The 17,939-nt window shown below is 49.1% G+C and overlaps 1 protein-coding gene across 7 annotated transcripts in view; it reads right to left on the reverse strand.

Annotated features, from left to right (window-relative positions):
- Sipa1l2 (signal induced proliferation associated 1 like 2) overlaps positions 1-17,939 on the reverse strand; it is a 157,828-nt gene that overhangs the window by 73,389 nt on the left and 66,500 nt on the right. For all 7 annotated transcript variants that reach the window (XM_085681908.2, XM_085681911.2, XM_085681910.2 and 4 more), the window contains exon 3: positions 4,526-6,268. In XM_085681908.2, the coding sequence (XP_085538034.2) occupies positions 4,526-6,011 (1,486 nt within the window). In that variant the 5' untranslated portion in view covers positions 6,012-6,268. The remainder of the gene's footprint in view (positions 1-4,525; positions 6,269-17,939) is intronic.

A 17,939-nucleotide genomic window follows, 5' to 3' on the forward strand; every position in this document is an offset into this window, starting at 1 on the left:
AGTTCTCAAGAGGAGGAGGACACCTTTGAGGAAACCTGAGAGGTTACAGGCTACCGGTGAGGCGCAGTTGTTTAGCTTCTGTGCATTCTCAGCCAGGAGGGGGCATTAAGCCTGGACCTAAGCACACCCAAGAGGTTTTGCTGGTGTCCCCAGCCTCACAGAGACAGCAGCATCTCCTTCCTGTCTCTCCATGGCTGACCTGCTGAGGCCCAGCCGGAATAGGTCTTTGCAAGTTCTTAAACTGACTCCCTGCACCCTCACTGCCCTCACTGCCTCAGCAGAGAGCAAGTGCGTGGAAATGTCCCTTGGAGGCAGAGTCCCAAGTACAACTGGGTAGTTCCTCCTGCTAGGAGCCCCTCGACTCAGTGGGGCTTCTGTGGTGGTGACGAGGGCCAGGGAGAGAGGCTATGCAGAGCCTGTCCATGGTGTCCTCTCGGGGAGGAACATGCGTCTTAGAAACACACATATTGTTAGGTGTCACGCGTCTCTGCCCATGTGAATCTAAATGTCCAACTCCCTGTTGTTCCAGTCACCGACTATAAAACAGGAAGAAGAGGCATGGGGCATGAAATTCAAAGGAGAAACACAGTCGTGAATAACTCAGCACCGAGTCCAGAGGATTCATAAGAACCGCCCCCCCCCCCCCCAACACACACACACACAGCCCTGCACTAGCGGCACTGGAGCAGCATGTCTGGATCCAGGTGGCAGGCTTCACCAGACACACTCCTAGCTCCATCCCAGCCCCTCCTGCCTCTCTCCTCATCGCCTCACCATCAGAACAAAGTAGTGCCCTTTAAGGCTGTGCCTGCCTGCAGCAGGGACAATGGCCTCTTTCAAGAGAGGAAGTTCTCACACACTTACATAAGAAATGCATGAGGGACCAGGCTGGGTGACAGGCACTGCTCTAAGCCTTTTACAGGACGGCCCTGAATCACTAGCTCACTTAAGGATAGAGCTAGGTGGGGTAAGAACCCATGAGTGTCCCCACCTGTCCCATCCGCAGTCCTTGGTTATCAAGCATGGACTTCCAAGCTGAAGACAATGGATGGTACTTGAGCCTTAGGTCAAAGGGGCAGTTCCCGGGGCCCATCATCTCCACATAGTCAAATGATGCAGTGACAGGAGAGAGGGCTAGTGGAGGTTTCGTGTGTCTGCTTTTGCTTTGGTCAGTATGGGCTAGTGAACTTATGGTCTTGTGTCCGGTAGGCAGGTGCTGGATGAACGGCCCCAGCTCCGGCCCAGACTGAGCCCTCTTCATGCTGCAGAGGAAGGCTAGCTGGAGCTGGAGAAAGGGGAGCGATCACAAAGAGCTGGGCGGAGCAGTAGCGAGAGGAGACGAGGAGGAATCGGAAGGATGTGGAAGGATGCGAGGGTGCCCTGGTGCAGCTTCACTTGGGTAGTGCCCCTGCCACCACAACAGGAGCCTCATGGCACTTCGAAACCCTTCCAAGTGGCCTCCACCCCTACAGGAGGCTGATAAGACAGGAAGAAATCAAACATGTTCTGTTAGGTGCCATTTTATAAAGGAGGGAGGGAGGAAAGAAGGAAGAGAAAATGAGGCGGGAGAGGAGAGCGTGAGGGAAGGAGAGCATCAAGGCTGGTGTTGTCAACTTCACAAAACTAGAATCACCTGGAAGATGGGACTTTGGGCATGCCTGTGGGGGACCCTCTTCATTACATTAATTGATATAGGAAGGTCCATCTTAATTCCCCAGGCAGGGAATCCTGGTCTGGATAAAATGGAGAACAAACTGGATATTGGCTTGAATTTCTCCCCGTTTCCTGACTGTGGATATGATGTGGCAGCTGCTTCAAGCTCCTGCTGCCTTGACTTCCCATCCATGATGGTTTCTCCCTGAAGTTGCATTTGTCTGAGGAGGTTCATCATGGCAACAGGAAAGAAGTTAAGGGAGACAGAGGGAGAGCATGGTCTCATGGCTGTCAGCTTCATCCCATCTGAAAATGCACAGGAGTCCACGAGCGTCAAGAGCTAAATCTGGGATGTTTGCAGGACTCTTCCAAGTAGCCTGGGCTACCAAGGAAAAGGCCCAGAGAGAGGACAGTGACAGCGTGCAGCAAGGCCTGACTTTTCCTCCTGGTCATCACCAGAGAGAGGATGCTATTGCTCTAGTCATGCTTACTGCCATTTCCCATTTCCCTTCAAACTCTTAGGAGGATGTCTTGTTTGGACAGGTCATGCTGTCGGCTCTGTTTATCAAAGTCACCGAAACATCCTTTAGTGACTGTCCTGGGACACATCCTGGCATCAGAAGCCACCTCTGCACATCATGGCCCAGTACTTAAAAGTCTACACATCAGACAACCCACAGTACCGAGAGTTTCACAAGGAATAAAGAAGAAAACAGGAGGTGTTTTAGAGGTTGTCAACAGGTGCCCTGCGAGTCACAGAGGAGAGCCTTGAAGGGAGGGAGGCAAGCAGCTGTTTGTGCAGCCCAGCTTCAGCCTGTCCTGGTGGGGCTGCTTCCAAGCCCAGTGTCATCCAATTGCTGGCGAGCTTGTAGAAGCACCCTGCTGTGCCTTGTACAGAGTGGCTTTGGGGTTAGGCTAGTCTCTACAATTGAGCCCTCAGGACTCTGGTCCCTAATAACTCCATGCAGACAAGCTTGCTGACAATTTTAACTCACACTGGGACACAGGCAAGGAGCTAAGTCACGAGGAAGCAGGAGTCCCCCCTGCACTGAAGCAAGCGCTGCATCTTTCTCTTGAGGTCACGTCCCCCTCAGCCTAGCGTTCACCAGGTTTCTTCCCAGGAGACAGTCATGGGAGCAGGGGACCTCAGGACCTGCTGCACATTCCCTCATTCTGCTGGCTTTACTGAACAGTCTAGAACTTGGCTTTCCAGCTACTTCCTAGGTCCTCAGCTAAGCCCCTAATCAGAGATGAATCCAAGACCCTGGCACTGCCAGCTAGCACAGCTGGATCCCCTCATCATTCACTCCAGGGTGTGGACATACAAATTATTTCCAGGAGCTTATTAATTGATTTCGTGTACTGACCTAAATACTCTGACAGTGTCGTGTCCAGTGCTCTTCAGTCCCTTCGTCAGCAACCAGAAAGGGCAGAGGAAGTAAGTCACTGCAGAGGTCTTCCAAACAACTGACAGATGAGCATGGACCAGACTAGAAGCCACCTCCTGGGACAGACCCCGAGGCCACTACTAAGTCCGGTGGTGGCTGTAAGGCTTCTCTTACACATACTTTGGATGTGAGACACAGTTTGAGTGGGAAGCTGTAAGTGTTTGCACGATAGGACCATAGAATCCTGATGCCCTAAATTCTCTCAACAAGACAAGAACAAAGAATGGCGGGAAAACCCCATAGAATTATCCAGTCTCCACAGTGCTAGGAGCTATGTTGAGGACAACACGGGCAGCTAGAACCACAGGACGTTTAGCAAGAAGGGCAAAATCTAAATGAAGCCTGCTATCAGAGGAGGAAGAAGCATGCCCCTGGTGGGATTACGAATCAGCACACCCAGATGTTGGGGCTCCTAACAGGCTGCAGTGGACAGTTCCTGACCAAGGACAACCCAAGCTCAGTGGGCCATGGCCCTGGAACCCTGAGGAAGATGCTCTAATGCAGGAAAGCTCGTGGCAGGCCCCGAAGACACAGTCCTGACGTGATCCCAATATGTCTTCCACAAGATGATGTGCTAAGCAAAGCGACCGCAGCTGGTGGTGCTGCTCTGGCGGTCCCCAGAAACTTCAGGAGGCCAAGTGACCTGGAAGCATAGGTCCCTGGGGCTGCGTCACTGCAAACGATACCTGGTCCCCAGTCCCTCCCTCCCTCCTTCCTGTCCAATGCGCAATGAAGAAATTCTCTGCTTCCACGTCCACCCTGAGAACAGGAGGACACTTGACCGTGGGCTGGACTCTGAAACCACACCAAAAGAAATCCTTTCTCCTCTTAAGCTGTTCCCTCAAGTGTTGGGTATTTCTCCACAGTGTGTTTCACAGGGCTGTCCTCTGAGCCTAACTGCTGCCATCTTCATCACATCAGTGACGCCCGCCTGCCAAAGATCATCACAGCTGGGCCTTTTGACTGCTCACGCCTTGTAAAAGGGATGGCAGGAAAGGCAATGGGACCCTTATCTGATTACCCAGCCACTCTTCCCAATCGGCTGTATGTTAACTCTGCCCTAACTGCACCTGGTCTCAGAGAGGGGCTAGAACACATGGGCAGGGCAAGAGCTAGGGAAGAGGGATTCCATCTCTGCAGTCATGGGGAATCATCCACCCTGGGTACAGATCTTTCCACGTGGCTGCTGGAAGGCCCCCCATATACCTGCTCACAACCCCTCACCTACACTCTGTAAGAAAGCCATTGGTTTCCCAGGGTGAATGCGGGAAGAACTGCACCTTGGTTTGTCCTTGGGACATGGGGGGGGGCGTAGAGAGCAACTGTTGTTTATGTGTCATCGCCCTCCCCCCCGAAAGGAATTTAAGTAACACAGCACTATGAAGTAAGAGTCCTGGAGTCCTTGAAGGGAGCCAGGTGCCTACCTTTGCCGTAGAAGAACTTGCGGTAGTAATAGGCCCCAAGGTCCACGTGCTCTATGATGTAACGCTTGACCTTCTCCCTGTGGATGGGCTGGTTCTCCCGAGGCACCTCCAAGACAGAGACGCCTGCATTGGTACAGTGCGAGCTGAGGGACGACTCAAAGGAGCAGCTCTCCCCAGAGCTGTAGGAGGCCGAGTTGGCCCAGGAGAGCGCAATGCGCCTGTCGCCCTCCCCGCCAGTCTCATTCCGGAAGTATGGGCAGCTGAGGACCAGGTCGTTGCTCTTCCCGTCACCCTCGTCAGCATCCGGGTTCTCTTTGGAGTTGAGGTCCTCCTTGCTGCCCAGTGGGGACTCACAGCCTCCAGCTGGGCCTGCGGTAACTGGGGTCTGAGATGCAGCCGAGGCCCCTGTAGTGATGTTCTTTCTCTTCCCCACGCTGGCTCTTGTGGCCATGGCTTCGTTGATGTTGAAGAGGATGCTCTGCACATCGTAGTGGGCAAAGCACCTCTGGCAGCTCCAAGGGCGGATGCCCCGGTCCAGGCGGCCCTCTTCTAGGTCAGAGGTGAACTTGAAGGTCTCATGTTCACTCTTTACTGTCCGAAGTTTTCGGAAGAGTGATGTTTCCACGGACTCTGATTTTAACCTGCGCTTGAAGGGCTTGTCTCTGTCCCTTCCCATCAAGAGCCCACCATCCACGTAGTCCAATCCCGAGATGCGAACAAACTCCCCTCTAGAGATCTGGGCTGCAGCGTGGAGGCTGGGGGAGATGGCAGTGTTACAGGGAAAGAAATCCGGAAACCCAAAAGAGCTGGTAACCTTATGGTCATAATTCTCCACGCGGTACCCTCGGAGCATGGCGAAAACGTTCTCCCCAGACAGACCCTGCCTGTCGATAGACGAAGTGCTCCCATATTCCCTGTGCAGGGCTGCTCCAGTGTTGGGGTTGACTGCATGCTGGTCCAGGACATCCTCACTGTCGATGTCACTAATGGTAACATCGCTGTTGCTCCTTTGTCGTATGGGGTGGAGCCCTCTCTGGGGAGAATGGACGAAGATGTCTCCGATGGTATACTTTGCCTCCACAAAGTCCAGGTCCAGCTGTTCCTCTTGCTGCCTGTCACCCTGGTCATTTTGGCCATTCTGGATGATGGAGGTAACACTCTCATAGCTGGACTGAGAACGGTTCTCCCACAGTGTCTTGCAAGCAAGGTCCTTGGAGCAGTCCTTTTTCGGAGGCCACTCAGACACTCTGGCCCTCACTCCCATCTTGGGCACTGCTGGGGTACCGTTGGCTGGCCCACCGCCACCTCCACTGCCCTCACTTGGACTGGAGGTGTTTAAAGTGGCGGGTCCCATGCTGCCATTGATGGCTTTAAATTTCCGAGCAAAATAATCATCAGACTGCATGGTTCTGGACGAGTCCTTGAATTTCGAGGCAGCTCTGCCAAGCTTGTGCTTCTCTGCCTGCGCTGGCCTTGGGTCACTCATGTCCACAGAGGCAAGAAGCAGTCATTAGCAACGACGGTGTGAACCCGCCTCCAAGGTCATCACACGGCGCTATCACAGACAGACAGAAAAGCCGGTTGCCTGAAGTTTCTTTCTCACCAAAGGCAAACAACATCCTCAAAACAGAGTTTCTCCAGAGCCATGGCAGAGGTGCTTCCAGTGGCTGGAGGACGCCGTCCCCACTTCTGTCCTCTTCAGTAGCGCTCGTTAGGACTCCTGTCCACGAGCATTTTCTTCACCTAAATTAAAAGACAGAAGATAGTCAATTGTGACCGAAACAGTGCGGGACAACACAGGCCTATAGGCTGCTTTCTTTTGTCTCTCACCCTTGCCTCTGCCCATCTCAATGTTCTCACACTCCTGTGTGCACATTGCACTGTTCGCACGGCTTAGGTGTGCCTGTCTATCCTGTTGTGCAAGGCTGACTGGAACTCTCACAGAACACCAAGACCATCACTCATAGAGAAACTCTCCCAGGATGCAGGATTCACTCCAGGCACCAAACACTGTAACAGACGGAAACACACAGGGCAGAAATGGGACCAGATCTACTCTGTCCTGTCTTTCTCCTGTATTTTCTCTTTAACTACACAAAAATATTGCTAGCACCACATACTTTCCCAGCTCAGGACAGGTTGGGTGACTTATTCATGGACCCGAGAAAGAAACAGCTTTTGTCCTTCCCATAAGCATAATATCCAACTACAGTTCCGCTGGACAAGATTAAACTCCCAATTAGCTAAACAGTGTGAGAACTTTCTGGAAAGCTCCTGGCAGCCAAGACGAATATATGGGCATCCTTGAGAAGTGCAGATATTTTCCTAGGGTAGCAGCTGCTTTGCTTTGTCCCCAGTACTAAAAAAAGCTATCAGTCTGGGTACGGCCTCATATTAGTTACCCCAGAGTCATTATGTAACCGAGGAAATAAGGGAAGCTAGGATATGACAGACGAGGGGAGAAAACACAAGCAGATGTCTGGACATCCTGCCCTGTGTTCTCAGAAAGACAGAGGAATGGCTGCCTCTTCTCAATCCACCCAGAATTACCACTGTTAAAAGGATTGGAGGCTGCTGTAGATTGCTGTGATTTCCTACACAGTTTAGACTTTTATGAAACCAGTCCCTAGAAACCAAGAGCTTGACAACAGAGGCAAGAAAGCAAACAATCTCTCACCTCTTCTAGTGAGATGCACGGGATTCCGCGAGCTGGGCTTCTGCAGAGCCCGTCAGTTCTTTAGATGACTGCTTTTTACAGTCAATGAAATGTAAACTTAAGAAGTATAATGGTTGGGGCTAGGAAGATGCCTCACTGGTAAGTCTGCTGTGAAAGCAGGAGGACCCGAGCTGACGTCTGAGAACCCATGCAAAAGCAGGCGTGGCTTTCAGAGTCTGTAGGTTCAGCACTGGCAAATGGAAACAGGTGGATCCCAGGAGCTTATTGGCCAGCCAGTCCAGCCAAAATGGCAAGCTCCAGATTCAGTGAGGTCTCAAATAAGGAGGAGGGCATTAAAGGAAATAAGTGGTTGTATTCCTCTGACCTCTGCAAGAGTACTCATGGGGGCACACACTCATGTGTACGCCCCATACCCTATTTAATGTTTGGTACAGAGCTGCATGAATCCCCACAAGTAATACCAGGAAACTAATTTTTAGTTTCTTAGTATCAATTTATAGACCTTCTGTTAAGAGACTCCTGCCTACTACCTAGTTCCAAACCACTGAACTAATTTCTAGAGTCATAGACAGGAGCTGAGTGTTTTAGATGGCAGTAAGATGTACTAGGAGAGCCCAGAATTGATGGAACAGAAGTGGACAAGATAAGCAAGTCAGAGACACTTAAAGACAAAAACAAAACCTGCTTCTTCTCAAGCCCACAGAAGAACAAAAGAGGCAGAAGGCCACACAGGTTTTCAAAATAGAAGGAAAACATAAAGGAAAATATTCAAAGCATTATTATGTTAATATAAGCATAAATTTGAAAACCCATAGGAAGCTAACAATGTCGTAGTAAAATAAAACACAAATTCTCCAAACTGACTCAGGAATGGAAAATATGAATAGCTTCACTGCCATTGGAAAAAACAGAAACACATATTCCTAAGAAAAATGTTATAAAAATATGTATGAAATGCCAACTTCTCTGAACGCTCATCTTCCTATTTATATGACTAATACTACCCAAAGCTATGGCATGACTGCCCTGTCTTCCTTCCCTTTTCATATCCTGGCACACACTGAAGGACCAGTACTATGTACTAACACATAGGACACTAAGTGGGAAAACCGACCACAAGGGGGCCCACCCACCACCCCACCCACCACGGCAGAGCTAAGCCAATCAGCATCTCACCGAGATGCATGGGCCGTGCTGAGGCTCAGCTACATATCAGCAGTACCTCCTGGACAGTCAGGACAAGACACGGGCTACAAAGACAAATCATGAAGCTGCAGAAATCAGGGGCTCTGAATCTATTTAAAGATCTTCTTGGCTGGACGAATAGCCAAGCGGTAGAACACTGGTGAGTAGTGAGACTCCATGCATTGTTTGGGCTCTCTCTCTCTCTTCCTCTCCCATCTGTCTGCTGTTCAGTCCCATGTTCTATGCTGTATCTCAATCACATCAGACCAAGTACCTAGCACCCTTCACTTTAGGCTGCTGTCCATGCTGCTCCCACTAACTGGAGCACCAGCTGCTGAGCAGGGCTGACCACCCGATCACTCTCCTCTCAGGCTGTGCGTCCCTGTGCTGTGTTCCCCTCTTTTGTACTTTACAGCAGCTTCTTGAGTCGGTGTGACTCTTCCCTCAAAGCAGCCTGCGGGTCCAGGGTCACATAATCCTACTCGGTATTTCTTTTGTAGTGATCGGTACGCTTCTACTATGCAGTAAAGGTAAAACAAAACCAACCAACCAAAAAAAAAAAAAAACCAACACCCCAGAAAAACAAAAAACAACCCACCACTAAATAAATAACGGCTAACTGAAGGAATACAGCAGGCAGTAACACTTCAATATAAAAGATTCAAGTGGAATGTCCATGGACCTATTAAATAGGCTTTAACTGTAAGAGTTCAGGCCTGGGATGGAGCTCAGTTGGCTGAGTGCTTGCCTGGCATGCATGAAGCACTGGGTTTGAGCCCCACCACTGCATAAAACTTGGCATGGTGGTGTACTCGCTTGGGAGTTCCGGAAGGCTGCCAGATCAGAAGGCCAAAGCCACCTACAGCTACACATTAGTTTGAGATCAGTCTGGACTATATGAGACTGTGTTTTTAAAAAAGAAAAAGAAGAGCTCACTGTAACTTTACAGATGCATGTCCACATGCTAAGGTGGCTGAGTGTCAACAGCTGGAACCCAGGGCAGACAGGATATTATGCTGAAAGGCCTTTCCTCGAGCCCTCACACGACTGTAAACTGGACAAGCAGCAGCTATTCCATTCTGTAAAGAGGGCATCCAATCCCACTGAAGTACCAGGGAAGTGAGCTGCAGATCCCCCAACTGGATAGATGGCAAAAAGCTGTCACCCTTCATCCTCTCCACATCTTCAAAACTCCCCCTGGCAAGGCAGAGTCCCGCAGAAGCAAGCAATCAACAGTCCCCACAGCCCATCTGCCATGGGTCTCATGGTGCTCTGGGCTGTGCAGAGCCTTCTTCTGCTAGGTGGCTTCCTGGGAGAAACTCCTGACGCACGCTGTGAGCAGAGCCACTGCAAATGAAGATGTCATGGAAAACGGAGTACTCGGGGCACTCAGGCTGCATGCCAGGGCACCAGAAGCCCTGTGGCACAACAAGCTTCTGCATTCTTCTTCTGGACCATCTGCCATGTGCTAGCTCTTCTTGTACTGTCACAAACACACACTGGTTTTGACAGTATATGTTGGCAAATGCCAGGGTCCCCAGCAATAAGCACACAACACATTTCTTCATGAAACTTAGTGATCTATCAAGGATGTGTGTTGTGAGGTATAGCCGGCAATAAATGTGCAATTGCCCTGACCTTCTAACCTGCTCCATCCTACTAGGGGTAGCATAAGGACCACTGTTGTTTTCCTATGTAAATGGCCAAATAAACTCAGGTTTGCAGGTTCCCAAGTCCAGACACTGACCAGATAAAGAAAGAAGGCACAGAACTCCCCAGATTAGTTTTCCTTTTCAAGTTCATCTTCAATGCCAAGAATGCACCACCTCCAATCTTTCGCAAATACCCCCACTCCGTGTTTGTTTGTTCGTTTGTTTTTTGGTTTCATGTAGTCCTAGCTAGCCTTAAACTCACTAATGGAGCCAACAAAGACTTTGAACTCCTAATCCTCCTGCCTCTACCTCTCCAGTGCTGGAAGTACAGGCTTGTTACACACACACACACACACACAGTTCATGCTGGAGACTGAGCCCAGGGCTTTGTGCATGTGAGGTGAGCTCTTACCTTCCAGTTCAGCTACATTCCCAGCTACGATTACTCTTGCCTTGTGCCAAGGTCTATGGCTTTTGCTGCCTACCAAAAATAAACAGTTTGCTACCAGTCACCTATTAGCACTAGAAAAAAGGAAATAAGGAAGCTGTGTGGCCTGTAGGGCAAGAACAGAAGACCTGCAAAGCGAGAAGCTAGGGAAGGAAGGCAATGGGAAACAGCTAAAGGACATACTCAAGGACTGGGAATCCGAGAGAAGGATAGGCACTCAAGCTAACGCCCAGGGCATTCAACAGGAAAGGACAAGACAGAAGCATAGCACCACACTGCGTAAGCACAATTGCCTGTAAATAAGATGCATTTCCAAGTCTCCCATGAGACATCAGTGAGTCTTAAAGACTAATATTGTGCTCATAATTGAGCCTCTTATCAGGACTGCAGCTGTAGCAAATGGTTGAAACCCACAAAAACGCACAAATTATGAGCCCCATTCCTAGCAAAAAAAAAAAGTGGTTAAAATTATACAGTGCATTGATAATATAAGCATAACTGCAGGAAATGCTTATTCTCCACAGCAGAATCGAACCAGAACATATCTGGGAAGGCACAGAGGAACAAAGTTACCCACTTTTACTTTCCCTGTGGCCAAGAGGACAAGAGCTAAGCTGTTGCCTTCTCTGAAGGTCTATCACCTGAGCCATACGCGCAGACCAAGTACATTCAGCCTGGTGTCACAGGAAGCCATGGCCATGGCCCTCAAACAACCCTTTAATGCACATGCAGATGTGCACTGGCCTGCGCAACAGGCTGCTCTTAAACTGGTTCATCTTCTCTGTCAACCTGACTGGATTGGGAATCACCTGGGAGATGCACCTCTGAGCCTGTCTGTGAGGGAATTTCTGGAGAGGTTCAGCGGAGGAGAAAAGATCCACCCTGAATGTGGGCAGCAGCATCCCATGAGCTGGGTACCAGATTGAAATACGAGAAAGAGCCAAGTCCTAGCATTTCTCTCTCTCTGCTTCCTGACTAATGACACAATATAACCAAACACTTCACACTCCATTGCCTGCTGCCTTCCCCACCAGGATGGACTATACCTTCAAACTGAGTTAAAACAAATCCTTAAGTTGATTTTGTCAGGTATTTTGTCTAAGAAATGAGAAATGTAGCCAATATAGCTATTATTAAGTAGCAACCACTATCTATTGATAGGCAAACTCATTAAATCTGGGCAGGAAAATTAGTGTTTCACTCAGACATTCTTTTTGACAAACCAACCAACCAACCGCCCACCGAGCTGTACCAAAGTTAAGCTGACACAGCCAGAAGTTTTATGATTCAGGGATAAGGGCTTCTACCTTCGTAGAAAGCTCACACTGGCTTTAGCTCCACAGTCCTTTAGGCGATTCAAGTATTACCTGGGGGACTATCCCCAGTGTGGTCTTCAGGAAAGTGGATCTCCAAAGTCCAGTTAAGGTGTTTTCCATCAGAGTACAGTAGGATGCTCATGACAAGGCCTTGAAGATTTAGTTCCCAGATAGCCCCTGATAAACAGGCTTGAAGGACCAAAGGAAACAAGGGATCGTGAGCCACAGGTGGGACTTCAGCTAGTTCCAAGAGGGCAGGGCCCCAGCCTAGAACACAATTTGCTCTCCTCATCCTTACAAGTGTGCAAGGCCCTGGGCTAGCACTCATGACCAGCTTACACCTGTTCTTCAGTCCACATGACTGCAGACCCAGGAGCCACAGGGACCACCTTCATAGCACACGGGCAGACAGAGACTCTCTGTTTGCTTCTTTAGATCTCCTGCTGGTTCTTCCTTCTGGGCCTTCCTGAGGATGCTGGTGTTTGGGCTATCCCAGGCTGCCTTCTCTAAATTCTGAAGGCATCCTGGGGATCCCATATACCCTCTTTATGCTGGCGATTCAGTCTTGATCCACAACTCAAAGCTGCTTCATTCAAGGCCTCCACTCTGCACTGTGATAGCTCACGCTTACGCCCCTGCCTCTCCAGTTCCACCCAGCATGGCCACACCAAGTTCTCAGCCAGCTCTTCTCAAAGTCCACATCCAACCACAGCCTGCTAAGTTCACCACCCAATGTTTCTCTAAGGCATCTGCCCTCTCTGCTTCAACTGCCACCGACCTAGTTGGACCACTGTTCCTTTAGAACAAAGCCTGCTTGATTAAGACAGCATGGGGCACTCCTATCCAGTCCTTGCCAGAACCTGGGCCTCCTGACTCTATGTTTACACATGCTAACTTCATGCTGTTATCCATGGTATTTTGAATGCTGCCTGCCCAAAGACTCAGCAAGGCCTTCTTCCCCACCCTGCCCAATGTATCTGACTTTATTTAAATCCTACAGCAAATCTTTCAGAAGTTGCCTTAAGTCTTAAGATTGGTTCCATGTGAGCTTAACCTGGGCCCGTGGAAAAGAAGGGAACATAAACATCTTCCATGAAACTCAGGGCACTGAGCCTTGAGAGCTGCAGGAAGACTCACACCCTTCCCTCCACAGAACCACAACCACACCAAAATTCATACTGAACCTAGGGTGCCAAGTAGCTGGCTCAGTGTCCTTGGTGAGCCAGGAAACTGTCCAATCCAAAGCAACTTTCTTCCACTCTGCATAGAGGCTGAGAGAAAGCCCTGTCCACTACTACATACAACTCAAGTACCTTTTTTAAAAAAAAAACATTTGAATAGCAAACATAGAACAAATCCATTCACTGCTGGCTCAAGGTAAGAAATCCTTCACTGCAGAGTGTTCTCAGGTACACTGTCAAGTCTTTTTCAACATGGACACTAAGAACTCAGTGGGAGTAACGTTTCCAACAAAGGGAACGAGGTATGCAAATGCCCTACCTGACTCCATATATAAAAATCACCCAAAACAGATTAAACATAAAAACACAAAACCCATAAAACTTGGAAGAAAACCAAGAGCATCTGGGGAGATGGTTGGTCAAGTGCTGATATGCAGGCCTGGGGCTCTGAGTCTGGATCTTCAAGCGCTCACGCAGAAGCCAGGCTTGGTGGCACATGCCTGTGAGCCCACTGTGCTGGGTATGTGGAGGTGTGTGGGAGTAGAGACAGGAGGATCCCTGGGGCCCAGTGGCCAGTCAGTCAAGTTGAATAGGAGAATTGCAGGTTAGTAAGAAACCCTGTCTTAATACTACGGTGAAGAGTGATTGAGAAAGATGTGTGATGTTGATCTCTGGCCTCTATACACACGTATGTCTGCACACACACACACCCATAAACACTAACTAACCCTAACCTGCATACCCCAACACACAAGAAATATAGCACAGATTTGGCAGTGACTTCCTGGATAAGACATGGATAGGACACCAATAGCATTGTCAACTAAGGAAAATGATTGATAATCGAATTTGGTCAAAATCAGCAATTTTTGTGTATCTAGGAGACTACAGGCAGACTGAAGCAGGCAAGCAACCCTGGAATGGGAGGACACATCTGGGAACAGCCTTGACCTCACTTGGGTCAGGGCAGAGCCCCCTTGTGTCTAGGTCCCAGCACAGCAGGAGCCCCTCCCCCTGGCCAGTGTTCCTTGCTGATAGGTCCCAGTGACTCCTCTCTCGGAGCTCCCTGACTTCACAAAGACAAGGCATGACAGGACTGAATTACTTCCACCCACAACATCGGGTTTTGATCCTGTGGTAATGTGCAAGACTCGCCAGACTCCAAACCATACGTTCTGGGGTCCAGCGATCCAAAGACAGATAAAAGGGCGTCTAATAAAGGCCCCAAACATCAAGGAGCTGCCTCCCGCTCGCCTCCGAAAGCACCCGGACGCCTGGGAAGCACGCATAGCATATGTTTTCTTAGGCTGTCACAATCTTAAGTCTCTCTAAGTATCTACTGTTTAATCTAATTTTCCCTCATGAAATGTCTGGCGTTGGCTCAAATTGAATCAGCATTTCCATTATAAATCTCTGTTTCCACGTTTCCCGGGTTTGACTGTAAAATGTCTTTTGTATGAAATCTGACACGAGCAGAAGCCTGAATTTTAGTGCTCTCCATTGGCAAAATGTAGGGTTCTCCCCACCCCTACAAAATCAGAATCAGTTTTCTACAAGTCAAATGGAGACCTGGAAACATGTCTAAGAGATAAAAAGAAACTCCCTAGGAAATCCTTGTGTTCATGTCCAATCTCAGGTCCTGAAGCATGTCTACAGACTTTTATTGACGTGAAACATCCGCAGACATGTGACATAAGAGAAACCTGACCTTCCATCAGCAGCGTGAATGCTGAGGCCGCATGGCTCTCCTGAGGAGGAAACTCTGCAGCTGGAGCAGGGACCTCAGCTCTGGGCAGGTGTGGGGGGGGTGGGGGGGGAGTTCTGGCTTCTAGGTCAGAGTCAATGTGGTCAAACAACCAGATGGACCTCAGTGCCCTGAGGGAGGGGGACAGAGGCCACTCATCACTACCCAAACAAGTCTCTCTCTCAGGATGGCCAGTGAAATTTCCCACCTCTGTCCCAAACAAGTGTCTGATGACCACACAGCTCTGAATTGGTAAGGCATAAACATTGCCCTAATGTGTTAGGAGTAGAAGGCTGCACACATATGAAACACCTGTACACAGAACCAGAGGAAACCGGACTGAACCCCACAAGACTGCAGCCATCTGAGGATGGAGGCTCAGCTCCACTGACCTCTTCTGTCACTGTCCTGAGGGACAGCGCCCCTTGCCAGTTTCATAGGGTACCTGTCAATAATCAAAGCTCCCAGGACAAGAAAGAGCAAGCCATAAAACTAAAACCTGCGGGCGAGGGGAGCTGAGTGGTTAAGGGCACAGGCTGCTCCTACAGGGGACTGCGCTTGAGTCCGAGCTCCCACTCTGGGTGGCTAAGGACTGTCTGTAACTCCAGTTCCAGGAGATCCAATTTTCCAGCCTCAGCAGACAATGCACACATGCGGTACACATAAGCACATGCTAGTAAACACTCATGTGCATGAAAACAAACAATAGGCTTTGAGCAGAACTAAGAAATAGCACACACACACCACCACAATAAAACTGTTATGTAGTTTCAAGAATCAACGCCACGCCATCTCCTGTTAGGCATTCGCTTTTGTGTGTGAACTCTAACTATGTTATTGTAAAAGTAACGAGTAACCAACCTTCCTGGCAAAGATTCATAACAAGTGACAGGAGAGAGAGCCGACAGAGAGTAAATGTCAAAACCCATCTCCTCTTGTGTCCAAGCAACTGCAAGGCTTAATGTTTCAAAACGCTTCCACTCAATGGATGCTATCTGATCTGAGGCTATTACACTGCAATACGGATGGAGTCTGTCTGTGCACACAAGACAGACACAAGTTGTGTCACTTGTCACCCCTCAGACTCAGAAAACATGGCTAGGACCCTCCAAAATAAACATCTTTATACGATAACTGTCTGAGATCCATGCTATAGTAACAGAAAGCCGGCCAGCACATGGAAGTTCACACAGGGCAGAAAGTATCTAAGCGCTGCTTAGGGACCTGTGCCTTCACTTACAAGGGCTTTGAATGTCTGGTACTCCGTGAATACAAAGTGGGTTCAAGGCAGGTGAGCCTAGGATAACGAGACCCCGCCCACCCTTGCCCCTATGCACACAACAAAAAAAAAAAAAGGAAGAAAAAAAATGCAAGAAAACTGCAGCTCCCCTCCTCCTTGCGTGGTTGTATGTGGTGAGCGAAACACCTTGTTTGTACACACTGGAAGCCGTACATGACAAGAACCAGGTTTCTCCACCTACTGTTTTCCCCAGACGCAGAGAAACAGCCAAGCTGTCCAAGAATCAGTGAGAAGTTATTTTAGGGAAAGTTTCCTTGCGCTCTCAGGCTGTTCTGGATGAGGCTACACTGCATAGTGCCTGGGTCTAGCTCCAAGTGTCTCTATTGCCCAAAGGACAGTCTGTAGCCACACAGCACCATGAGCTGGGGAAACCCACGTACATCAATAATCTCCCATGCCTCCACCCAGACGGGCCCCAATACGTGACACACAATGAGATCTGGGTGGCCCGGTGAAAGATTTTCTGTCAGGACAGAACAGTATCAATACTCAAAATAATGAAGTTTTAAATTACAATAACCATACCAAGTGTCTCAAACAACGATACATATACACATCTAAATACAACAACATGCAAACTCACACATCAATGTAACCTCCAATATAACCTTTCTTTTTCAACGTAAAAATTAATTTTTCCCTTGTGTATATGTGTATGGTGTGTGGAGGGGAGCACATCTGTAGAGGCCAGAGGTCAAACTCAGGTGTCACTCTTCAGGTATGTTCAATTTGTTTTTTGAGTCAAGGTCCCTCACTTGTCCTGGAGCTCACTGGTGAGGCTAGGCTGGCCGGCAAGCCCAGGGGTCCACTGGTCTTCATCTTCCAAGGCTGGCCACACATGTATTTTACCATGCCTGGCCTTTACGTGACTGCTAGGATCGAACTCAGGTCTTCAGGCTTGCACAGCACACCCTCCGCCACCTGAACCATCTCCTCAGCTACAGACCCGTGTCCTCTTACACAGAAAAGTCACTGAATCACTTCTACAATGTGGGACAGTGTAGAAGACAGGACATGGTTACAGGGGTTGTCTAATGTTAAGAAAGTTGGAAGACAACCATCCAAAAGAGTGTGATCCCAGACATGCTTGGCATTGGTTTGTTCAAACTAAACAAACCATAAGTTCCTGAGGCCCACAGGAGCTAAGTCTTGATATATAAAAGAGAAAACAAAGGCCTAGAGTGTCTAAAACTGACCTCATCAATTCCTATCCTCACCAAAAGGCTCCAATGTTAGACGGCCCCTCTGTAAGAGCTGTCGGACCTGATCAATTCCTATCCTCACTGAAAAGCTCCAGAGTCAGACAGCCCCTGTGTAATGGCTATCGGATCTGATCAGTTCCTATCCTCACCAAAAGGCTCCTGAGTCACAGGGCCTGATGACAGCCATCTGGCCTGAACAGTTCCTATCCTCCAGAGTCACAGGGCCCCTCTGTGGCGGCCGTCTGGCCTGCGGCTTCCTACTGCTCACATTTCACACCTGCTCTTAGCATTCTTTTTGTTTGTTTTTTGTATTTTTTAGTTTTTTTTTTTTTTTGAGACATATAGTCTTGCTATACAGCTCTGGCTGGCCTGGCACTCACTATGCAGCCCAAGCTGGCCTCACACTCATGGCAGTCCTCCTGCCTTGGCTTCCCACGTGCTGAGATCTTCAAGGATGTGCTATCACGTGGCTCTGGATAAAGCACTTGACTGGCATGTGGGAGCCCAGGTGTTCCAGAGTGCTTGGCTTTGTAGAACAGTGATCAAGTTTGCCTTCTAAAACCATGAGAATGACAGGAAAACCCACAATTACACGAGGTAACCACCCACACAAGCTGAGGTAGAACCACTTCTCCCGTCTCTCATCCTGAACTGTGCTCCTTTCAAAACAACTGAAACATGTGGCTTTCATTCTGATAAAACACAACTG

Source organism: Myodes glareolus, chromosome 22 (assembly GCF_982192425.1).
Source record: "Myodes glareolus chromosome 22, mMyoGla1.1, whole genome shotgun sequence".
Taxonomy (NCBI): Eukaryota; Metazoa; Chordata; class Mammalia; order Rodentia; family Cricetidae; genus Myodes; species Myodes glareolus.